Here is a 26,346-nt window from a genome sequence, read left to right as displayed (position 1 = left end):
AGGGGTATAAATAAAGTTGGGAAAAAGCCGAATAGCAGCGAGATTGATGACTGTAAGTTAACAACAGTCCACTGCTCATCGCCCCGTACTTGGTGCACGGCTTTTTGACAGCTTTTTTAATAAATAAGGAGAGCGTATTCAGGTCCGCGGCCGCGATCTTAGGTGATGTTAGGCGAGCGTATTGGTGCCGTCAAATGCAGCACAGTTGACGACTTGATAAATATCCCTCAAAATATCATTACCATTACTTACTTAAAAGGGACATGAAAGTCAAAATTAAAGGTGCATAATTCAAATAGAGAATGCAATTTTAAGACACTTTAAATTTACTTCTGTTCTCAAATTCACTTTGTTCTCTTAGTATCCTTTGTTTAAAAGCATATGTACATATGCTTAGCAGCAGTAGTGCACTACTGGGTGCTACTTGGTATTTGGTGGCTATGCACATATGCCTCATAACCTCATCAGATTTGTTAGCCAGCTTTCAGTTATCCCCTGTAGCTGATTTTGGCTATGTGTTTAATCTTTTTGCAAGAGTTAAACACAAAGTTATGTACAAGAAATAGTGCTCTAAGATATTAGAGGATTTTCTTTTTCCACTTTCATGTCCCTTTAACACAACAAAGTGCAAAATAATGCATTTATGATGCAAAAACTCAAATTATATAATCAAATTTGCTTAGTTGTTTTGGTATCCTTTATGGAAGGGTAAACCTAGGTAGGCTCATAGGCGCTAAGGTGCGTACACGTCTTCAACCCTCTGTGTTTACAGCAATCTAAAACTTTGCTACAAACATTGTTGCAAACCCTGCTACCATAGAGTGCTAACGTCACATGCACACTTCTGAGTTTGTATAAGCCTAGTTTTACTCTTCAACAAAGAATACCAAGAGAATGAAGCACATTTTACAATAGAAACACATTGGAACATTGCTTTATTCTATCTGAACCATGTTTCATTTTGACTTTACTGTCTGGAGACATAATGCAGCATCCTTTTGTGGAAACAAATTACAATATTTTGGTTCTCTGCATGTTAAGTCTTGCCTGGAAATTCCACTGCTGATCACTTTACCAGAAGAAAATAGCTGCCTCAAACTATGATTGCAATCTGACTCCATAATGCCCAGAGATGTCAATCCAGTCTGTTATTTGTCTGAGAACTTAAAATATTGGTAGAAAAAAAACATTCACCACCCCAAGTTCCAATCCATCAGGAGTCACTTGTGAAAACACTGCTGTGTGGTTTATTTGCTTCTTTTCAAAGCCATTTTAATCTATTAAGAAAGCAGTTATTGGTGTTTGAAAAAGTGCTCAAATTTGTAAACTATGTCACAGGAAAATCTTGTAACTACCCAAATAAACTATGGTAATCAAACAAAATCCTAATGGGGGTTTCTTAGTTTCGCATAGAAGCAAAATATATTAAATCAAAGAGAACTATGATGGCTAATCAGTTCAGTATTGATAACGGCAGAACGTGTTTCACTTTTGTATTTATTTTTTTATTTAACATCAGCTCTTTATTTAATGGACAAAAGTGTAATTGTAACAATAAATGAAAATTGATACTGCTTATTTTTTTATTTAAAGGGACATTGTACACATTCAGGCCCATTTATCAAGCTCCGTATGGAGCTTGAAGGGCCGTGTTTCTGGCGAGTCTTCAGACTCGCCAGAAACACAAGTTATGAAGCAGCGGTCTAAAGACCGCTGCTTCATAACCCTGTCCGCCTGCTCTGAGCAGGCGGACAGGAACCGCCGGAAATCAACCCGATCGAATACGATCGGGTTGATTGACAGCTCCCTGCTGGCGGCCGATTGGCCGTGAGTCAGCAGGGGGCGGCGTTGCACCAGCAGCTCTTGTGAGCTGCTGGTGCAATGTTAAATGTGGAGAGCGTATTGCTCTCCGCATTTAGCGAGGTCTTGCGGACCTGATCCGCAGTGTCGGATCAGGTCCGCAAGCCCTTTGATAAATGGGCCCCATAATCTTTCTTTGCATACATGTTTTGTAGATGATCCATTTGTATAACCCACCTGGGAGGGTTTTTGTAACAATGTATAGTTTTGCTTATTATTTTAATAGCATTGTGCTGATTTTCAGACTCCTAACCAAGTCCAGCAGTGTCAGATGTATACTGATGTCTACAGACTACTGCTGGCTCCTATTGATGTTATTTGTCTTTTTATATGTAGGGGAGAGAGGAGGGTAAGTGCCTGCTGTTCTTGTTTTCCCAGCCCCTTTCACTGGGTGTCCCAGCCTGACCTCATCAGCAGTGCTAAACTGGGATCTTCCAAGTAAGTTTTAAAAGGTTTCATACTGGATTTTTAGATCAGCATCTGTGCTTAGTCTTCTTTATAACAGTTTCTATTACATGCAGTTATATGAAAATTGGTGTATACTGTCCCTTTAAGTGAAACTTTCATCATTTCATGTTTTCTGTATACTAGTATACTTATATATTCTCTTAAAGGGACATTAAACTGCTTGGTACAACTACAGTAGCATGATTACAAATAAACATACTAATGGCTTTTTTTTTCTTCTTTGCCTGCAACTCTATTAAAACCAATTATCTTATTTTAACTAAAGTGCTGGTTAGTGAAGTTTTGCGTCTTCACACTGGGTGCCGCCATCTTCGAAATTAAAGGGACAGCCTAGTGAAAATTAAACGTTTATGATTCAGATAAGGCATGCAAATTTAAACAACTTTCCAATTTACTTTAATCATCAAATGTGCTTTGTTCTCTTGGTATTCTTAGATGAAAGCTAAACCTAGGTAGGCACATAGGTTAATTTCTAAGCCCTTGAAGGCCACCTCTTATCTCAGTGCATATACAGTTTTTCACAGCTAGACAGGGCTAGTTCATGTGTGCCATATAGAAAACATTGTGCTTACTCCTGCGGAGTTACCTAGGAGTCAGCATTGATTGGCTAAAATGCAAGTCTGTCAAAAGAACTGAAATAAGGGGGACAGTCTGCAGGGCCTTAGATACAAGGTAATCACAGAGATAAAAGGTGTATTAACAGTACTGGTTTTGCAAAACTGTGGAATGGGTAATAAAGGGATTATCTATCTTTTTAAACAATTCTTGTACCCTGTGACCGAAGTTTTATACATTCACAGATCAGTGATAATATTGCTGTATCATGTAGTTCAGTTTAGCATGTGCAATACAGAACAGAAGCTGTACATTGTTGTATCGCTGAATTGCTCTATATCATAGGGTTTTAAACCTCTCCTCCGGCCTCCCTAGCAGGCCAGATTATCAGGATATAATAATCACATGGTTATTAACCTGCTCTCACCCAAGGTAATCCTGACAACCTAGCCTGTTAGGGAGGCATGAGGACAGCTTCTATATTATTCTTGAGCCACCTTATTTTTATATTTTTGACGTAACTTTGAAACTGTTTTTTTTAAAAACTGCAAACTTAACTGTTCTGCTTTCTATTGCAAGTTAATATGAAGTGCAAGGTACAGCTAGCAATGTTACTGATCTGTTTAAGTGCACAGGATGCAACAATACGTGCGCACCAAGATGGCGGTGCCCAGTATAAAGAAATCCAAAGCAAGTGGCAGCAAATAATGTATTTAAATATAAAGCACAGAAAGTAACAGCAGCAACGTTTCGCTATTACTACCTTAATCATCCTTAATTAAGGTAGTAATACCGAAACGTCGCTGCTGTTAATGTCTGTGCTTTATATTTAAATAAATGATTTGCTGCCACTTGCTTTGGATTTCCTTTGTGTGGATTGGAGGCTTGAGTGGTCCTCAGTGGCGTGCAGGGACGGTTGAGTGCTGGACTGATTTGTTTGCTGCCCAGTATAAAGATGCAGAGTTTTACCAACTGGCTTATGTAAAGGGTTAATAATAACCCTGCTACTGTAGTTGTACTCAGCAGTTTAATGTCCCCTTAAAGGGACAGGAAACCCCAACATTTTCTTACATTATTTGGATAGAACATAACATTTTAAACAACTTTCCAATTTACTTTTATTATCAAATTTGCTTCATTAATTTGTTATCCTTTGCTGAAGGAACAACTTTGCACTAATTGCTAACAAATAGAACAAAATGTTTTCATCTACTCATTTTACTCCTATCAGTAATTTATCATATGTTAAATGAAGAAAAGTTTTAAATACAAGTTAATCTCGTGTTCCATATTTATATCACTATATAAGTTAGCCATTTATTAGGTAATGTATTATATGCTATAAAACCCAAGAATTACTTATACTCTTTCTTAGACCATATGTGTGTATAATCACCTGCTCTACTTGCTTGCTGACTAAGAATTATACTGAAGAAGACTTATAATAAATAAATACTTTTTTGAATAAAAGAATATGTGTCTGGTAAGTGTCTCTTGGTTGAAAAATAAGCATTTTTAAAGTATATTACAGTACTTTGCTTTTTTTAATAGATGTTCCTGTACTGAATAAACCAATGTTTTCTCTGTGGGAGTTGTCCCTTTTAGCCAGTGAGCAGCAGAGTCCCAAGACTCACAATCAAGCACTTCCTCTCAGCTTTAATTAACCATTTTTCTGAAAGAAATATTGTAACATATTAAACTGATCTTTCATATATATGATAGAAATATGTGACACATCCCTTTAAATATTTATTAAACAAGCTAAAAAAAGATATATACATGTGAACTACGCACGGGCAAAAAAACAGGGTTGTTATATTTTAAGCATCCAAACTTGCAGGGAAAATAGTTTTTGATGGATTGGTATACAGTTGTTAAATCATCCCCATGCAAAATATAGGCGGATATTTATGAAGCATCAGTTTAAACCATTGCTTTATAAACCCTCTCAGCAACTTAGAGCTGACGGATGAAAATCACACCAGATTAGTTCAACCAGTTTAATTGACAAGTCTTGATCTTGTGCAATTGGTTGTGCAAGGGTAGGGGCGGCATTGCACAAGCGTTTGCTCATGCCATGTTAAATATGGGGAACAAGTGCTCCCCACAATCAAATGCAGACAGATTCACAACATATGAATCCTGTTTGTTCGCAAATTGATAAATCTTGCCCATTGTGGGTCAAATTACAAGTAAAGGGCTAATTAACGCACCTGCTCAAGCATTAACTGCGCTCGTCGGGTTACGCTATAATTATAAATTGAAAGTAAACTGTTTTTGCTCACCCGACGAGCACAAGAAGTTTAACTTAGAATATTGCATGTGGGTTCACGTATTCCCCCATAGAAGTCAATGGAGCAAAAAAAAAATAACACCCGACTCGTGCGCAAATACAATCGCATATTCTCATGTTCTCTAACCTCACATTCTAACTTTCTTCACATAGAATTATTCATAAATAAATATTTCTATATATATATATATCTGATGGTATTTTGGTACAATATATATTTATACCTAGGTACAGATATATACAGATGTATAGATATGAATATCTATTTAAAAATACATAGAACATATTCTTCTATGTGCAGAACATTCAAATGTAAAATATTTACAGTAAAGACATAGTTAAAATCCTTTTTAAAAATTAATATTGCATAATTAGCGCTGCGGAATCTGTTGGCACTCTACAAATAACCGATAATAATAAAAATAATAATAAATACGTTTTTACATGTTTTCCTCTACTTAACTATAAAGGGCTCCAATTCACATATATATGTCTATATGTGTGTACATATATATTTATGTGTTTATATGTGTATATATGTATTTATGTGTTTATATGTGTACATATGTATTTATGTGTTTATATGTGTATATATGTATTTATGTGTTTATATGTGTACATATGTATTTATGTGTTTATATGTGTACATATGTATTTATGTGTTTATATGTGTACATATGTATTTATGTGTTTATATGTGTATATATGTATTTATGTGTTTATATGTGTACATATGTATTTATGTGTTTATATGTGTACATATGTATTTATGTGTTTATATGTGTACATATGTATTTATGTGTTTATGTGTGTATATATGCATTTATGTGTTTATATGTGTACATATGTATTTATGTGTTTATGTGTGTACATATGTATTTATGTGTTTATATGTGTATATGTTACCGCTAAAGTGCGAAAGCTGTTAATGTACACATTACCTAGCTAATCTGCAGATTAATTGATTTGCTCAGTTAAAGTCGAATCGAGAGTTTTCAGCATTTTACCTAGGTAACGTGCACATTAACGGCTTCCATATCGTTAAAGTGCATTTCCTTTCACAATTTCCTTTCACAACTTTTAGTGCTCACCTGAATTTACTCCTAGTATGCAAGCAAGCACCGAATTGGTGAGGAAAATGAAGAAAAGATTCTTCGCAAACCTCTTTAGCGAAGATTCAAAATATAATAGTGTTTTAATGACAAAACGAAAGTATGATTCCATAATTGAAGATGTAAAGCGAATAAAAGTTTACAAGAAGAAAGAATCATCTCGAGATTATTGAATAATTCAAAGGTATGATGTGTTGACTGTACAAGGCTGTGAAAAACTCATTGAGCCATTGTCAGATGCGTGAGAAAGTGTGAAAAAGTTTGTCTATACCGAAGAATTGTGTGACATATCGTATTCTACTCATTTGTCAATTGGACACGGTGGAAGAGACAGAATGATCAAGCAATTAAATACACTGTATAAAAACATAACCCAAGCCCAAATAAAAATGTTTTTGGATTTATGCGAACCTTATCAACAATAACAAAAAAGTTTGAAAAAAGGGGTTGTTGTAAATCCGATTATTTCATCGCATTTCAATAGCAGATGCCAGGTGGATCTCACCGATTACCAATCTCAACCAGATGGAAAGTTTAAGTTTCTTCTCGTATACCAAGACCACTTAACAAAATTTGTTGTATTTAAGCCGCTCACATCAAAACAGGCGGATGAAGTAGCCTATAACTTGCTTGATAGTTTTCTCCTTTTTGGAGCTCCAAGTATTTTGCATTCTGATAATGGACGCAAATTTTGTAATAAAATCTTAGACAGTGTAACACAGTTGTGGCCAGAAATCAAAATGGTTAATGGCAAACCTACACACAGCCAAAGTCAACGAAGTATAGAACGAGCGAATCAAGACATTGAAAACATGCTCACTACTTGGATGGCTGATAACCAAACTAACAAGTGGAGTGAGGGCGTACGATTTGTACAATTCATGAAGAATCGTGCCTATCATTCTGCAATCAAAAGAAGTCCATATGAAGCCATGTTCGGTTGTCCCGCAAAAGTGGGATTGTCTTCTTCTATTATACCACAAAGTGTATTACATTCCATAAATACTGAAGAAGACCTTGAAAAATTAGAAGATTCACAAGAGACTGTGATTATGGGATCACAGTTAAATCTTACTCAAGAGGACATTCCGTTACCCTCAACTTCTGCAGAATACCCACCACAGTTTCGTACAGAGCCTGTAAAGAGGACTATACAAGACATGGGGCGCCATGTACTAAGCTTCGAAGTGACCGTCCGTCTGTATTTCCGCGTCAAAATTCGCTCACGATCTGCTTCTCGTATGTACCAATCTGCGATCTGCTCGAAAAACCACTATTTTCATCAGCGATCGTAATTTTACTCAACTCATCGTTCCGAAGCCTTTTTCCACTTACTACATGTTCGATCGCACGTAAATTCGCTGTAATTGGAAATTATGAATGTTACAACTAATCCGCCCGCTCCAACTTTCACTGTAACTTCGCGTGATTTGCTTCGCGACCATTTAGGTAGCGAATACAATAGAAAACTATAGGGGGTATCAACCTGACGCCAGGTAGAAGTACTTAAGTGAAAGGACTAGACTACTATTGTAGCATTATTGGTTTTTGGATCAGTGAATGAAGATGGAGACACTTTTACACATGTTTCTTTTCCGATTAATTCAATTACGAGGAAGAAGGGCTATACAGGCACCGGTTGACTACTTGCAAAGAAGGAGAGGTAGAAGAATTAGAGTCCCTAGAGTTTTCCTTCCACGTATGGGTTTGGAAAGCATTTCTGATCGAGAGATTATCCAGAGATTCCGTTTGGACAGAGAAGCTATTATGCAACTTTACAATGAAATAGCAGAATACCTTGAACCAATGACAGCGCGTTCACAAGCCATACCCGGACTATTAAAACTGTTGGCAGCCTTACACTTTTTTGCCACCGGTTCATTCCAAGCTGTGTCTAGCGTTATAATTGGCATCAGCCAGTCTGCTTTTTCGAGGCACCTAACCAAAGTTATTGATGGTTTGATGGTCGTCTTTCCAAGGTACGTGTGCCTTCCAGCGACTCCAGAAGAGTGGCAATCTGTGAAGTCTAATTTTTATAGAATGGCCGGAATGCCCAATGTACTTGGAGCCATCGATTGCACCCATGTTGCAGTCAAACCATCCCGAGAACGTGAGGAAGTTTTCAGGAACAGAAAACAGTACCATTCCCTCAATGTTCAGATGGTGTGTGACCATAACATGAAAATAATCAGTGTCCGTTCCAACTTCCCTGGATCCTGCCATGGTTCGTATATCTTGCGTCAGTCTGGGTTATATCGGAAGTTTGAGGAGGGAGAGATGCCTGAAGGATGGCTGTTAGGTAATTATATTTTAGGGATGTTATGTTACAGTATTATTATAATTGTCAAATGTAGTTTATGTCATGCATTGTTATGATAGATTTAACTAAAAAACATAGTTAATTCTCATTGAAATTATCGTCTTTATCATCTTTGAAATGTTAATCCTTTTTAATTTTTTTCATAGGGGACGCTGGTTATTTCAGTAGAGAACTGACTAATTGCTTGACTCGACTACCATAAATATTGTCATAATATTCGAGTACTAGATCAACAAGTACAACATTCTGTTGATGCGAGAAGTTAGGGTTGCGAGTCTTCTTAAAAGTAGCAGAATCTCCGGAGCAAGCCATCTTGTCAAAGTGAATACCGAAAAGTAAATAAACAATATTCTAAGATTTCTGGGAAAATGCACATTCTTATACATGTCAGCAGCCAGACGTTGCCGCTTGTCTGGCGATTATGACACCTAGATCGTCACGTGGGTAAAGAACTAAACCAATCAGGTCGCAGACTGCTTCTTCACTTTGCTCTTTCGCGCCGAACGAAGCTTCAAAGTTATCAATAATCCGATTGTCTTCGACACACAATAGACGCGAAATTTTACGGCTTGGTTTTTAGTACATTCATGTAACTAAGTGCCATCCGCATGGTGCGAATGCCGGCGGGTTATTTCGATACGGTCTGTGCGAAAAAATTGACGCCTTAGTACATGGCGCCCATGGTCTGTATTGTTTGCTCAAAAGCAGCATCAGGTGCTCACAAGTGTAAATCATGTGATATGTTTGTTCACGTAATTTGTGGTGAAATATATCCTAAAGAGGAAGGGTATGATAAGAATGTATTGTGCAACATCTGTAAAAAGAATATGGATCAGAAAATACAGCATGATGAATCCAAGAAAGGTTTAGAAAAGCAAGCAAAGAAAATGTTAGCAGTTTCTAATGCAAAGCACCCAAATGTCGATGAAGGTGTCACTGTGAGAATTAAAGTACCCGAAGCAGACAGAGCAAAAACTGATGCCTGGTCGATTTTTGCTGTGGTTCTTAGTAAAACAGAGGATGGCTTTTATAAACTTGCTACTAAAACGGGTATTTTAAATCAATTGTATGCAAAATCTGAATTCAGTGTTTGCAAAGAGAGATTATTAACGAAAGAAGATGTCCCTGCTATAGAAATATCTTTACATCAAACAGCAATAAAACAATCACTTGGCACTGGTCAGGGTTTCAGAAAATGTCACTGCAAATCTAAATGTATCACAAATAGGTGTGCTTGTCGCAAAAACTATTGCTTTGTGATTCAAAGTGTCACCAATTTTTAAATTGCACAAATAAGAAAGCATAATTTTATCATATGTTTTGCAAATTCATTAATTGATTGATGATTAATTATTAGATATCGCTGTTGCTGTTGTTCCAGAAAATATCTTATTTTCACTTTAACGAGTGATTTGTTATAGTTCACTTGAACAAAATAAATAAATAACATTATGTTAATTTCATTCATTGTTATAGTTGAGTTTAACAAAATAAATAAATAACATGAGGTTAATTTCATTAATTGTTATAGTTCACTTTAACGAAATATATAGTTAACGTTAACAAAATAAATTGTTACTGTTGCTGTTTTTCCAGAAAATATCTTATTTTTACATTAACGATTGCAGAGTAGGTAATGTTCAGATTATCTTGGTCATTTGATAAATGAAACAATTTTTCTGCACATTTTAACGGTTCGCGCTAGTTAATCTACACATTACCTAGATAATCTGCAGAATAACTGATTTCCGCACGTTAGCGGTAACATATATATGTATTTATGTGTTTATATGTGTACATATGTATTTATGTGTTTATATGTGTACATATGTATTTATGTGTTTATGTGTTTATATGTGTACATATGTATTTATGTGTTTATGTGTGTACATATGTATTTATGTGTTTATGTGTGTACATATGTATTTATGTGTTTATGTGTGTATATATGTATTTATGTGTTTATGTGTGTACATATGTATTTATGTGTTTATATGTGTACATATGTATGTATGTGTTTATGTGTGTACATATGTATTTATGTGTGTACATATGTATTTATGTGTTTATATATGTATATATGTATTTATGTGTTTATATGTGTACAAATGTATTTATGTGTATATATATACATATATATATTTATGTGTTTATATGTGTACATATGTATTTATGTATTTATGTGTGTACATATGTATTTATGTGTTTATGTGTGTACATATGTATTTATGTGTTTAAATGTGTACATATGTATGTATGTGTTTATATGTGTACATATGTATTTATGTGTTTATATGTGTATATATGTATTTATGTGTTTATATGTGTACATATGTATTTATGTGTATATATATATATATTTATGTGTTTATATGTGTAGATATGTATTTATGTGTTTATGTGTGTACATATGTATTTATGTGTTTATATGTGTACATATGTATTTATGTGTTTATGTGTGTATATATGTATTTATGTGTGTATATATGTCTGTAAATACACCTGAGATCTCATATCTTTGAGCCTTTATAACTTTTGTGTGCAATCATTTTTTTATAACAATTTGTATTAGATAATGCTATTATGAGTGTAACTGTACTTTGTAATGTTTTTTTATGTGTTTTGTGACACTTTTGTTTTGCGAAACCGTTAACCAGCGCTCTGAGGACACAGTAATCATTCTAGTGTAAATTGTGATTGCGCTCAAGCGATCACGTTTACTTTTTATTTATGTGTTTATATGTGTACATATGTATTTATGTGTTTATGTGTTTATATGTGTACATATGTATTTATGTGTTTATGTGTGTATATATGTATTTATGTGTGTACATATGTATTTATGTGTTTATGTGTGTATATATGTATTTATGTGTTTATGTGTGTACATATGTATGTATGTGTTTATATGTGTACATATGTATGTATGTGTTTATGTGTGTACATATGTATTTATGTGTTTATATGTGTACATATGTATTTATGTGTTTATGTGTGTACATATGTATTTATGTGTTTATGTGTGTACATATGTATGTATGTGTTTATATGTGTACATATGTATTTATGTGTTTATATGTGTACATATGTATTTATGTGTTTATATGTGTGTATATATATATATATATATATATATATATGTGTGTGTTTATATGTGTAGATATGTATTTATGTGTTTATGTGTGTACATATGTATTTATGTGTTTATGTGTGTATATATGTATTTATGTGTGTATATATGTCTGTAAATACACCTGAGATCTCATATCTTTGAGCCTTTATAACTTTTGTGTGCAATCATTTTTTTATAACAATTTGTATTAGATAATGCTATTATGAGTGTAACTGTACTTTGTAATGTTTTTTTATGTGTTTTGTGACATTTTTGTTTTGCGAAACCGTTAACCAAAGCTCTGAGGACACAGTAATCATTCTAGTGTAAATTGTGATTGAGCTCAAGCGATCACGTTTACTTTCACTCATAGTACCAGCAGTAAACCCGACGAGCACAAACACACACGATAAACCCCTTATCCCTCTCATGCAAAAGTTTGCACTCCACTCGCAATCTAGCCCTGTGTAAGCAGAAAACGTGGCTGACTGGTGTAGCCAATAACAAGCTTCACAGAGCAAGCAGTGCTGCACCAAGCAGAAATGGGGCAAACATAAGTTAATTGGTACGAAATGCCTCACTTAGGGGTTGTCTCAAGGATGAAACCAGCCCTGACCAGACCGATATCTACTGCTGTAAATTCATCACATACAGATGACAGCAGGGAGCATAGGAATGTCATGTAACCGGTTACAACATGATTGATTCTTTTTCTGAATGGATAGGAAACATTCTGTAAAATGTAGAAGAGAATAAAATAATTGTTTTGTATAAACCGGGTATTTGCTGCATATCTGTATCTTATCAAATAAGCAGCAGCCAAAAACAAATGGGTTTGGTGTTTTCAGACGCATATCTAGTACATAATAATTACACACTTGTACTTGGATGTCTGATTATTTTAATAAATGTGGATCTCTTGTCTTTGTATCAGGGTGTAAGGGATGTAAGTCAATATAATGCTGGGCCTGAACATGGCACATGGTACTTACCAATGCATAAAGTACTAGTGCTGAGATTGGCACTGTGCACAAGCATACATGCTAGGCCAAAGCTACCTTTGTACCAGTGTATTCACAAGGGGATTTCAGTAGAATGGCAACTATATTTTATCCCATCATTTTTCACAGGAACTCCGGGATGCAGAGGTTAAAGGGACCTTAAACTGCTGTGCACAGCTATAAAAGACTAGTAACTACTCACTATGTTATTGCAAATCCGTTCTCTTGTTTCTATAACTGAAAGGTGCCACATACTGAAGCTCCGCCTCTTTGTACTGGGGGCTGCCATCTTGGAGCTCAGGTATTCTCACATCCTGTAACAGAAGCTGTGCACACTCACAGATCAGTAATATCAGCTGTGTTATAGGTTAGTTTACATGAGACATCATGTGAGCGTTACATGTTTGCAGTTTTACAGTTACACAAAATATATATCAATGCAGCCGCTGCAAAAATGTACAGCTCCTGCTTTGTATCATGCACCTTAACCTGAAGCACATTGTACAGCTGTAAACAAAAAATAGGCAACATTACTGATCTGTGAGTGTGCACAGCTTATGTCACATGCTGGGAGAATACCTGAGCTCCAAGATGGCGGCCCCTAGTACAAAGATGCAGAGCTTCAGTATCTGGTACATTTAAGCTATAGAAACAAGAGAACTGATTTGAAAAGAGCTGCAGGAACAGGATGAAATGTAACAACATAGTGAGAGGTTAGCATTCTAGGGTAGTTGTGCCCTTTAAAGAGCTGGTGGTCAGTAACTCACTGGCATTTTGTAGGTGGGGCCATGCTGTGAGGGTGTGGCCATGGGCGGGGCTAGAGTGTGCTATGAGACTAATTGGAGAGACTTTGGTGCCTCAGGCAGAATGCTGAAAGGCTATGGGTGGGAAGCATGCCAGACATCCCAACCTGTGACAATCTGACAGAATGTGGGACAGTTGGAAGGTAGGTTGTATCTCCATCTACAACAGGAAGAGATTGGTGGATCCTTGAAGGTAAGAAAAAAGCCATTTTATTAATAACTAGTAAATATGGATTATCAGTCTATTTATTAAGCTATAAGTGGCCAATTCAATGCGGTCTGAGATTTATTGTAGTTTAAATAATTTCAGATAATGACTGGGAAAAAATTGTGCTGGTTAATCATTGTGGAGACAGAACAATTCAGTTTAAAATGAGTGGTTTTGTTGATGGTTAAAAATAGCAAATTATTTAGTGATCATGGTTACAATGGTAATAGTGATATTGTGTTACAAAGTGAGACCACATCTATGAGGGTTAGTGCACACTGTCCTCATTTATAATATAAGTGAGTCTAGCAAACAGGGTTTTGGATGAGGGAAGATGCAATGAATAGAGAATTACAAGGTACGTCTAAATATTAAAGGGAAAATGTTTATTGTTTACAAAGATAGATAATCCATTTATTACTCTTTCCCCAGTTTTGCATAACCAGCACTGTTATATTAATATGCTTTTTACTTCTGTGATTACCTTGTATCTAAGCCTCTGCTGACTGCCTCCCTATTTCAGTTCTTTTGACAGACTTGCATTTTAGCCAATCAGTGCTGACGCAAAAGTAACTCCACAGAAGTTAGCACAATGTTATCTATATGGCAACCTGAACTAGCGCTGCCTAGCTGTGAAAAACTGTCAAAATGCACTGAGATAAGAGGCGGCCATCAAGGTCAAAGAGAACAAAGCAAATTTGATGATAAAAGTAAAGTGGAAAGTTGTTTAAAATTGCATGCTCTATTTGAATCATGAGAGTATAATTTTGACTAGACCGTCCCTTTATGTAGTGCTAAATCTCGAGGAGCATCTAAAAGGAACTTACACATAGACTGGCATCTGCACAAATGAACCAAAGAAGCAATGCAATGTAATGTAAGTTGTATAGGAATTCATTATATTAAATCTGTGATACACTGGGGCCGTGTTGTGTCCTTTAGTGAGGACAAACTGTAATATTTCTTTTATTGTGACAGTCACATTGTCATTAATAACAGAAGTCATTCTTCTATATGTATATTATATGTAAGCAAGAAAGGACTTTGGCTTAAAATATATGTATACTAAATAGAGGGTTTATAAGGTTCAAAATGTTCATTTTGTTAGCAAAATTGTATTGTTTATTTTATAAAGAACAGTTATAAATGAGCTACTTCACTGATCAAGGGAGATCTGTGTAGCATGTTGCAGGGTGTATACCAGCCTCTCTGGGGTAGTGGAAAACCCCCACAATTTTAAAAAACAAATGACAGGGTAAGTAAAAAAAAAACTAAAAAAATATGAAAGTAAATTACAACATCATTTTACCATCCATGAATAAACATTTCATATCCCTGTAAATAAAAAGGAGAGGTGTAAACTCCACTGGCAAAATGGGGACTTTGGGAAACAAACATCACTCAGGGCTATAATCACATAATGTCACTGAGAGTGTATATTACATTTTCTTAAAGGGACATGAAACCTCTTTTGTTTCTTTCATGATTCAGAGAGAAAATACAATTATAAATAACTTACCAATATACTTCTATTATCAAAATTGCTTAATTTTCTTGATATCCTTTGTTGAAAAGCATACCTAGGTAGGCTCAAAAGCAGTAGTGCGCTACTGAGAGCTAGCTGCTTATTGGTGGCTGCACATATATGCCTCTTGTCATTGGCTCGCCCAATGTGTTCATCTAGCTCCCAGTAGTACATTGCTTTTCCTTAAACAAAAGTAGACTATATAAAATTATATGCTTTAAAGGGACAGTAAAGTCAAAATTAAACTGTCATGATTCAGATAGGACATGTAATTTTAAACAACTTTCCAATTTACTTTTATCATCAAATTTGCTTTGTTCCCTTGGTGATATTTTTGAAAAGCTAAACCTAGGTAGCCTCAAACTGATTTCTAAAACCGTTGAAAACCGCCTCTCAGCTCAAAGCATTTTGAAAGTTTTTCACAGTTAGACCGTACTAGTTCATGTGTGTCATATAGATAACATTGTGCTCACTCCCATGGAGTTATTTAAGAGTCTTCACTGATTGGCTAAACTGCCTTTCTGTCAAAAGCACTGAGGTAAGGGGGCAGTCTGCAGAGGCTTAGATACAAGGTAATCACAGAGGTAAAAAGTATATTAATATAACAGTGTTGGTTATGCAAAACTGGGGAATGGGTAATAAAAGGGATTATCTATCTTTTTAAACAATAACATTTTTGGAGTAGACAGTCCCTTTAACTGAATCATGAAAGAAAAACTTTGGGTTTCATTTCCCTTCAAGGACGTCCCTGGATTACAAAAGTAGTCAAATCACTGAGCGGTATATACTAGAGCTAGACCTAGTAAGCCACACCCCTCACAGTGATGTCACTGGGGATATTCTTACGCAACATACAGCTCACCACTCCACCTGCAACATTTTTATGGGTATTACCATTCTTCCTAAATGATTTCTTTTTTAAAGGAGCGCTAATTAATTAATTAATCAGTTAATTAATACAGTGTCTGTTTTTATCAAATTCTTCTTTGTTCAATATCTATTAACTATTTAAGTGAATATAACATATATAACCTTTGACAAAAATGCCAATAAATATATTTATGAAAGAAACATCTTCAGAGTGTTAGACCAAAATGTGTCCCTAAATCTCCCGTTTTCACATATAAGATTTGGGATAGTGCCAGGTAACTAACTGTTTTCTCTTTTTTGAAAATAAAAAAATCTTTCATGAATCAGAACAATTTTAAACAACTTTCCAATGTTTTTCTAATATTTAATTTGTTTAATTTTCTTTGTATCCTTTGTTGAAAAGTATACATAGCTAGGCTAAGAAGCTGCTGATTGGTGGCTGCCCATATTTGCCTCTTATCATTGGCTTTTAGTGAGCTCCCAGTAGTGCATTACTGCTTCTTCAACAAAGGATACCAAGAAAACTTAAATAATAAAGGTTAATTGGAAAGTTGTTTAAAATTATATGTTCTATCTGAATTATGAAAGAAAAAAATGTGGGTTTCATATCCCTTTAAAGGGACAGTAAACACCTCGTAATAACAAGACACTTTTGTTGTAAACAACATATCGACCAAGTCTAAATATTAGTATCTTGTTTGCTGCAATTGTTTTTCAATAGCCAAACTCCACCCTCCATGTGCCAATCCAGGCCTTTATATACAGACAACAAAGCTAAACCTGGTTATAATATTAGTATAATGTTCAATCTCAAACTTCACAAACTCACCTTTTCCTCTTTCTGACCACCACCTCCTCACTTGTACCATCACCTCCCTCCCTACAACTCTCCCTCCTTCTACCCCCGACACTAAACTTCACAGAAGAATCAAGTCATTAGATCAGCAACAGCTCGCTAGCTCTCTCGAACCTCTTCTCTCTTCCATCCCCTCCTTTTCCTGTCCTGATGAATCCATCTGGCAATATAACTCCACCCTTACATTGGTCCTTGATAACCTGGCCCCACCTATCATAGCTCAGAAAACATACACTCATCCTCAGCCCTGGCATACTCCTCTGACACGGTACCTACGCAGATGTTCCCGTACTGCTGAGCGACACTGGAGGAAATCTCCAAGTTCTGCTGACTTTCTTCACTATAAGTTCATCTTGAACTCTTACTATTCTGCCCTTATTCTATATAAGCAACACTACTTCTCTACTCTTATCTCTACTCTTTCTTCAAACCCAAAACGTCTGTTCTCCACATTCAATACTCTTCACCGACCACCCCCACCTCCCACCACAACTTTTCTCTCAGCCCAAGATTTTGCCAGCTACTTCAACAACAAAATCGACTCCATCAGAACTGAAATCAGTTCTCAACATACTACCAGTCTCCCACCCCCTCAAAAGCTCACAATCATCCAAAACCCACATAGCCATAAATTTAGCTCTTTTGCCACAGTCACAGAGGATGAAGTTTCTGCCCTTATACTATCCTCACACCTCACTACCTGTCCCCTCGACCCCATCCCCTCACAACTACTCCCCTCCCTCTCTTCTACCCTTACCCCTATACTCACAAACATCTTCAACCTCTCCCTCAGCACTGGTATAGTTCCCACATCTCTTAAACATGCATTAGTCACACCTATCCTCAAAAAACCTTCTCTCGATCCAACATCCCCATCCAAATACCGCCCTCTTTCCCTACTACCTCTTGCCTCAAAGCTTCTTGAAAAGCTAGTATATGCTCGTCTATCCCATTTCATTACATTAAACTCCCTCCTTGACCCATTGCAATCTGGATTTCGCCCCCTTCACACAACAGAGACAGCAATTGTTAAGGTTACCAATGACCTACTTACAGCAAAATCAAAAGCCACTTCTCTCTACTTATCCTCCTTGATCTGTCTGCAGCCTTTGATACTGTTGACCACCCTCTTTTGCTCTATACCTTCCAATCCTTCGGCATCTGTGACACAGCTCTCTCTTGGTTCTCTTCCTATCTGTCTAACCATACTTTTAGTGTAGCCTTCTCTGGGGTATCCTCTGCCCCGTTACCTCTTTCTGTTGGGGTACTGCAAGGCTCTGTCCTCGGTCCCCTTCTCTTCTCAATCTACACATCCTCACTAGGTTCCTTAATAAAGACCTATAGGTTTCATTATCATTTGTAAGCCGACGATACCCAAATCTACCTCTCTGCACCATAATTATCTCCTTCCTTGCTAACCCGTGTCACTAACTGTCTCTCTCATATCTCATCTTGGATGTCCTCTCACTACCTCAAGCTAAATCTCTCCAAAGCTGAGCTCCTTATTTTCCCCCCTTCTTCAAAAACACAACTCCATCATTACCCCAACCTCACATGCCCGATGTCTTGGGGTCACACTTGACTCAGATCTTTCTTTCACTCCTCACATTCAGTCCTTGGCTAAAGCTTGCCTCTTCCACCTTAAAAACATTGCTAAAATTAGACATTTCCTTACACAAGACACAAAAAAGATTTTAATCCACTCTCTCATCCTTTCACGCCTTGACTACTGCAACTCTATCCTCTCTGGTCTCCCTAGCTGCCGGCTAGCTCCTTTACAATCCATAATGAATGCCTCTGCCAGGCTCATCTTCCTTGCACGTTGCTCTTCATCTGCCGCACCTCTCTGCCAATCCCTTCACTGGCTTCATCTTGCCTCCAGGATTAAACACAAAATTCTCACTCTGACACACAAAGCCCTCAATTGCATTGCTCCCCCCTACATCTCAGACCTTGTCTCCAGATACTCTCCCTCCCGTCCCCTTCGCTCCGCTCATGATCTCCTACTCTCCTCCTCTCTTGTTACCTCCTCACATTCCCATCTACAAGATTTCTCAAGACTGGCTCCCATCTTATGGAACTCTCTGCCTCGCTCCACAAGAATCTCCCCTAGTTTTAAAAGCTTCAAGTGCTCCCTGAAGACTCTACTATTCAGGGACGCTTACAACCTACACTAACCTTCCTATCTCCACTGCTATCTCCTAAAACCCCATAGCATGTAATCCTATGAGCCCAGCTGTTTGTAGTTCACCTTCATAAGAGCCGACTACAACAGTGCAACTCTCGGCAGGACCCTTCACCCATTTGATCCCTGTAATCGTTTTTATATACCACCCATGTTCATAGCGCTGCGGAACCTGTTGGCGCTCTACAAATACCTGATAATAATAATAATAATAATAATAATAATAATTGTTTTGCAGTCCTTGTCTGTTATAGACATTTAGAGAAAGATATGTAGCCACAATTTCAGAGCTAAATTACATGTAAAGGGCTCATATCTGACCCCAGCAATGGAGACCAGAAATGTAGATACCACCAGGATTTCCAAGGGGTGTGTGCCTGAAATGCTCTTCATTTACAAAACTGTAAATTGCGCTAACAAAATGAAATTGTTAAATTGTATAAAAAATGTATTTTGCAAAGTTGTTTTACTATGCAAAACTAAACCCTTTATATTAAAATCTCAATGTGTTTACCGTCCCTTTAATTTAAATCACAGCTAGTGCAAAACCAAACTAACATTTATTTTGTTTTTAGATTTGTGTTAACACATTACATGTAGTACAAAACTACAGGGAACCAGTGGGTAATTCAGAAAAGTAGTAGGTGGGTCATAAATCATGATCAACTGTAGATATGGATCAGGTCTGAAGCTCTTGTCAACAAAATGAATAAGCCATTACATGCAGCCCTGTATGCTTTATCATACCTCCCAGCATATGTGGCTAGGTATTAGGGACTTGGGAAGTTGTGGGGGACCTTTGTTGTTTTATGTGTGGGGCCATGTTGGAGGGGGTCAACAAGTAGATAGTAAGTGTGATTATGGGCGTGTCTGGCTGGACATAGGAGTGCCTGGGCTGTTTGTGGGCGTGTCCTGCCATCTATGGGCGTGTCTAAAGGACATTCTGCAAAGAGGGAAACATGGCTGTCTCAGAGGGATAATGTGACAGAGTTCAATAGTGACAGTTGGTAGGTCTTGTTTTATGCTTATAGCAAACCTCAGATCAGACAGCTTGCCCGGTAGCATGTCTCACCTAGGGTCGCCACCTCGGCCATGTTTTCCTGGACACTTATGAGTTACACATGCTGCACCATGTTCAGAGGGAAACCTGAATTGTGCTGCTGGACAGCCAAAAAATAGTGATCCTGGACAGCATTATTCATGTTCCTCCCTGCACACCCTGCAGCATGTGTAACTCCAGGAGTAAGTGTCCAGGAAAACATGGCCGAGGTGGCAACCCTAGTCTCACCCATATGTTTGCAGTGGCTCTCAAGTTAGAACCCACTGCCTACAACCTGAACCCTTGTCAGCAGTGTTCTTTCTAAGGCCAGTTTTGTGCCTAACAGTGAAACAGTTAATTAGCTCAATTAGAAAACACTGTACAATCCAAACTGCAAGGTGTGGTTCCCTTACTAACTGTTTCACTGCTGGGCCGCTCACAAAAATGGCCTAAGAGGGAACACTACTTGTCAGGTAAATGCTCTTATTGTACCCCAGATCATACTGGATACCTATATAGACATCTCCAAGAGGAGCAGCCCCCTCTGCATAATGGCTACCCCCATGTGCCCCATAGCTATGATAATCCCTCCTACTGTAGAGCTGTTTCGTCACCACTGTCTACAGTCTAGTAGGTGTTTGGCATTGGCAGTTATTTGTGAGCCCCTTACATATGGTTTCTGGAGATGCCATTGGATACCTAGCATAGGTAAGGCAAACTACTTTTACTGTGCTAAACATACTTCCTTAAGAAAGTTACATTGACAGTTCACCCTAAAATGTTCTCCCCTTTAAATTGTTCCCAATGATCCATTTGACCTGCTGGAGTGTATTAAATTATTTACAAATAGCTCCTTTACCTTTATATCAGCATTGGAAATAGCCCAATTTGCCTGTGATATCCCTACCTATACTGAAAGTTCCTATACCTAAGTATAGGCTTTAAAAAAGCTGTGTAAACATAACCAGCATAAGAAATTACACTCCCAGTAGAGGTGGGAGAGATCAGTAATAATACAATGTTAATTCCCATGTGTTCTTTCTAAATATTGGGATTTAGTATACAAACAGAGATAAGCTTTTATGTGTAGAGAACGTGATAACATAAGGAGATCTGCAAGTTCAACCCATTTTGATGGGTTGTGATGTCAAAGAACAAAAACAGCTATTTTATATACAAAATGAAACCTAACAAAGCAATTTCTCATATGTTTTATACTCTGCTGCTGGTTTAACATAAGTCATTTGAAACACATTAAGGGGAAAACAATTTTACAGTATACTGCCCTTCAATATTCAGATACAGACATAACTCGTAGATATTGCGGGTTTGGTTCCAGACCACCGCAATAAAGTGAATATAGCAATAAAGTGAGTCACACTAATTTTCTTGTCTCCCAGTGCATATATAAGTTATATTTACACTACATTGTAGTCTGTTAAGTGGGCAATAGTATTATATAAAAAAAAATGTTTATACCTTAATTAAAAAATACTTTATTACTATAAATGCTAACCATCATCTGAGCCTTCAATGAGTTGTAATCTTTTTGCTGGTGGTGTGTATATATATAGGTGTGTAATTGTGTATATATGTGATGCGTTTATATGTGTATATATATATATATATATATATATATATATATATATATATATATATATATATATATAGGTGTGTAATTGTGTATATATGTGATGCGTTTATATGTGTATATAGGTTGGAAAAATGGCATTGGCTCTGATAGACTTGATCAACACTGGGTTGCCACAAACCTTTCATTTGTAAAAAAAAAAAAAAAAAAAAAAAAAAGAGCAATATCTGCAAAGCGCAATAAAGAGTACAATAAAACGATGCCTGGATATCTAATACTGCTCATTTTAAAACATTTACATGTCATTTGTTTTGTCTATGATTAACATTTAGATTTTTTCGGGAGGAGAGGAACATAATTTTTTTTTCTTCTATTTATTATGCAATATTAAGGATTCCTAGTATTGTAAAAACAAAGAGAGGGGCTCATGGAAAGATAATATCTGCTCGGGTAATATATATGTAATTATAAAGATTATTGCTGTGCAAACTTTAATGCTTAAATACAAATATTCTGTTATTGTTTTCTTTTCTGTGATGAAACAAATATTTATTCTTCCTATCATATTGTATTTTTTTTTGCAATACATTGGAAAAAAAAAAAAATTATGTCATTGTTTTTAATTAATTTTCTGTTTTGTATGTGATGAAATGAATATATATTTTTTGTGTTATATTGTAAAATATTGGAAAAACTCAATAAAAATGTGTGTACCCCACTGAATAGGGTATTAATCAGCTAAGAATAAATATGTAATCAGCAGTTTAGTAGTCTGTGTTATTAAGTACTGATATACTGTATATATATGACCCCACAATGAGAAAGAAAAACTACTTTCCAGGAGACTATAAGCAACTATCAACACAACACTGCCATCTGCTGGCCATGTATAACAACTCACTCTGACATTAAATAATGTTTAATGTACCATAACTGTAAACTGCAGAAATACTTTAATATATAAATCACTGAATTCTATACTGCATGTTCTTTCATTTAAAGGGATATGAAACCCAAAAATGTTCTTTTGTGATTCAGACAGAGTTGGCAGTTTTAACTTTCTAATTTTCTTCTATTATCAATTTTACTTTGTCCTCTTGGTATCTTTTGTTGAAAAGCAGGGATGTAAGCTTAGGAGCTTGCCCATGTCTGGAGCACTATATGGCAGCAGTTTTGCAAGAATGCTATCAATTTGCAAGAGCACTAGGTGGCAGCACTATTTCCTGCCAGGTAGTGCTCCAGACACCTACCTATTCATCTCTTCAACAAACAATATCATAGGAACAAAGCAAAATTGATAATAGAAGTGATATAAAACTTTTTAAAATGAAATCACAAAATCATTTTTATTTTTTTGGGTTTCATATTCCTTTAAAGTCAGTTTCTAATGCTTTACTGCTCATTACATAAAGATTCAGTGCAAGTTCATTTTATTGTGGCATTAATAAAACATAAACAATTGTTAGTACAGCATCCAACCAATAGCAATCAGCAGCAGTTTCTCTTTGTGCAAAATGTTTTGTCATGGTCGCTGCTACAAAGACCTAGCAACTTAAAGAGATAGCAATGAACCTTCACAATACAGAGAGGACATGCAGTTTTAAACAACTTTTTAATTCACTTCTGCTATCAACTTTGCTTTGTTCTCCTATTATCATTTTTTGAAGAGTAAACCTTGGTAGGCTGATAGGAGCTTAGGAGCATGCACATGCTTTTTAGCAGTCTATGGCAGCAATATTTGCAACAATGTATAACATTACTATAAACATTGTTGCAACACTGCTGCCAGATGGCTAAAGACAGGTGCACACTCCTGAGCTCATCAAGGACTACTCTATAACCAAGGATACCAAGAGAACAAAACAAAAGTGATAGTAGGAATACTTTGCAAAGTTGCTTCAAATGCAAAGCTCTATCCAAACCTTTTATTTTAATTTTAACTTTACTGTCCCTTTAAAACATACCCAAGTATTCATGCCCATGCTTCTGCATATAGCACAGATGATGCGTTTAGGATTTACTTACCAACAATCATTCCATCCATAAAACGCTTCTGGATATCAAAAGAATCTCTCAGGTTGCCCTCTCTTATGTGAAATATGATGTCATGCTGTGGCCCTCCTGTATACGCAGGTGTTATAGCGCGGAGGAAAATGATTTCTGGGAATAAGATAAGAAATATAAACTGTACTTTATGTTTCTATTCATTATCCAAATAAACAAAAGCAATGTTAAAGCTAAAGTATTGCTCTTTTATCATTGCACAGATATGAGTAACTATGTGTTTAACCAAACAAATGAGTTACACACATGGTTAAAAGAACATTAAACACCTTTTGTTTTTATGTAAAAATGATTCTTGTCCCACACTCCCTACAGAGGTCAAAAACTAATTATGTAACCTACAAATGCTCTCTAGGGAATGTGGGGCAAGCATAATTTTTACACAAAAACAAAAAGGGGCCTATTTATGAAATGTCTGTCAGACCTGATCCGACAGTGCGGATCAGGTCCGACAGACATCGCTGAATGCGGAGAGCCTGAAACTTAACTCGTCTGCCACCTCTGAGGCGGTGGACAGCAATCAACCAGATTGGATACGACACCCCCTGCTAGCGGCCGCGAATGTGCAGGGGGCTGTATTGCACAAGCATTTCACACAAAATGCTTGTGCAATGATAAATGCAGACAGCATATGCTGTCGGCATTTATTGATGTGGGGTGGACATAATTCGCTACAACAGATCAACAGCACATTAATAAATCGGCCCCTAAGCCTTAATTTCTGACTGATTTTATTCATTTGGGCATTCATTTCAACAGAATATTTGTTTTGATTCCTCACCATTATTTCCAATGTGAACAGCAAATATACACAACTAAGTTAAACAAAACCCTTACATTATAGAATTCAATCACAATCCCTAAGAAAACTTATCAAACAATTTATCTACAAACATTGCTATTGACTTTAATGGTGATTTTCTGTATAAAACCATTAGATACAGTTTTCCTAAGGATTGTGATTGACCCCATAAATAGCAGATTGAATTTGAGTCAATGACTAGCTCACAGAAGCACAAAGGTCTACATGTTCCAATGGCTGTAAACAAAGTGTTTAAAAATGGCTGAGCTTCCCCTAGTCTCCCACTTCCCTGTGCTATTAATACTATGGCAGAACTTAAGGGGGACAATGGGTATATAAATGGGTAGATTCTCTGTACATCTATATAAACAAAGGAGTTAGCCAAATAAAATAGTTCCTTCCCCCTTTCTTACCCCTTCCTGCACCTTTTTTGGTGCAAAATAGCACAAACGAATGAATGGATAAAGCAACTGTTCATTCTTCATCTGTTTCATTCAGTAAAGCATTCTGCTGTTCTTGTATTGAACTAATCAGCATATATGCATACAAATTTGTATTCATCCAAAGCTGAATGCACATTTCTACCAAATATTGCTTATTTTTTCCCATTAGCCTAGGGCACCACCACCATTTCAAGCAAAAAATTATTTCCAAAATACACATCTTTGCCTATATATAACAAAATCCAAGCAGTTTACCTTCTGGACGTGTGAATTCTCTAAATGTGGGTAGAGAGATGAGCGTGTTGGAGATAGTGTGCACTGGATCCATAACACAGTTAATATCGTTTGGCCTGCATGACTTGATGCAACGCACAGAATCTGATCTATCAAACCTAAGTCAAAGAAATAGAAAAACAAATTCTAATCATTTGTGGAAAAGTTGATTTAAATCTCTATTCCTCCTAACTGCAAAATATTATACTTAGAGGGTTATATTTCAGATCGCATTCATCTATAATATTTTTTAGTCTCTTATAAACCTCATTTGATTTCCCTTTATAGGAATGTCAACTATTTATATGTGATTGCGCCATCAAGTACATAACAATCACAAAACGAATATCCGAACGAATACAACACGAAATGTAAAGAAAATTAATAAATACCGTCAAAATATTCATTTGTTTGCCTTAAATTACATAAGGGGTTAAAAATACTCACCTCTAGCGTGCTGGAGAGAAGCGCTAATCCCGACCCTTCTTCTTAGAAGGGATAATAGGAGACTTAGCGCGTCAGATCCCAGAGCCTGCGTTAAAGGAGAAGGTCCTTTAGCGTAAGCCCTGGGATTCTCTTCTTTAAACCACCTATTAGATCGGCTCTGGTCTTTAAGAAGAAGGGTTGAGTTTAGTCAGGGTCTCCAGAGCGGTAGAGGTAAGTATACTATGTAAATGTTCCCCGAATATTCAGTATTGATTTTGTTTACAACGGAAAAAAATATAGAATAGCACGGCAGCAGAATATTCTGCAAAATACGTTTTTTGAATATTAGGTATAAAAGATTCGGTCAAACCAAATTTTTCGGCCATGCACATCTCTGTCACTCTTTGTATAAAAATATTTCCCCTGAAGCAGCACCTCTGTGTAGAGTGATGATAGAGGGAAAACATAAGCCGGACATTCTTAGCAAAAACTACAGTGATAGACAGAGACTAGTTCAGCTTTAAAAGGACATTCATTCAA

At 36.4% G+C, this 26,346-nt stretch overlaps 1 protein-coding gene across 1 annotated transcript in view; it reads right to left on the bottom strand.

Annotated features, from left to right (window-relative positions):
- Positions 1-26,346, bottom strand: part of FBLN1 (fibulin 1) — a 281,252-nt gene that overhangs the window by 87,117 nt on the left and 167,789 nt on the right. Inside the window, exons 15-16 of the mRNA XM_053719006.1 lie at positions 25,363-25,499; positions 23,824-23,958 (exon numbers count right to left, since the gene is read on the bottom strand). Of these exons, the coding sequence (XP_053574981.1) occupies positions 23,824-23,958; positions 25,363-25,499 (272 nt within the window). The remainder of the gene's footprint in view (positions 1-23,823; positions 23,959-25,362; positions 25,500-26,346) is intronic.

The sequence above is a fragment of the Bombina bombina genome, chromosome 6 (assembly GCF_027579735.1).
Source record: "Bombina bombina isolate aBomBom1 chromosome 6, aBomBom1.pri, whole genome shotgun sequence".
Lineage (NCBI taxonomy): Eukaryota > Metazoa > Chordata > Amphibia > Anura > Bombinatoridae > Bombina > Bombina bombina.
The sequence above is the reverse complement of the archived record's forward strand: the minus strand, read 5'-3'. Positions and strand labels throughout refer to the sequence as shown.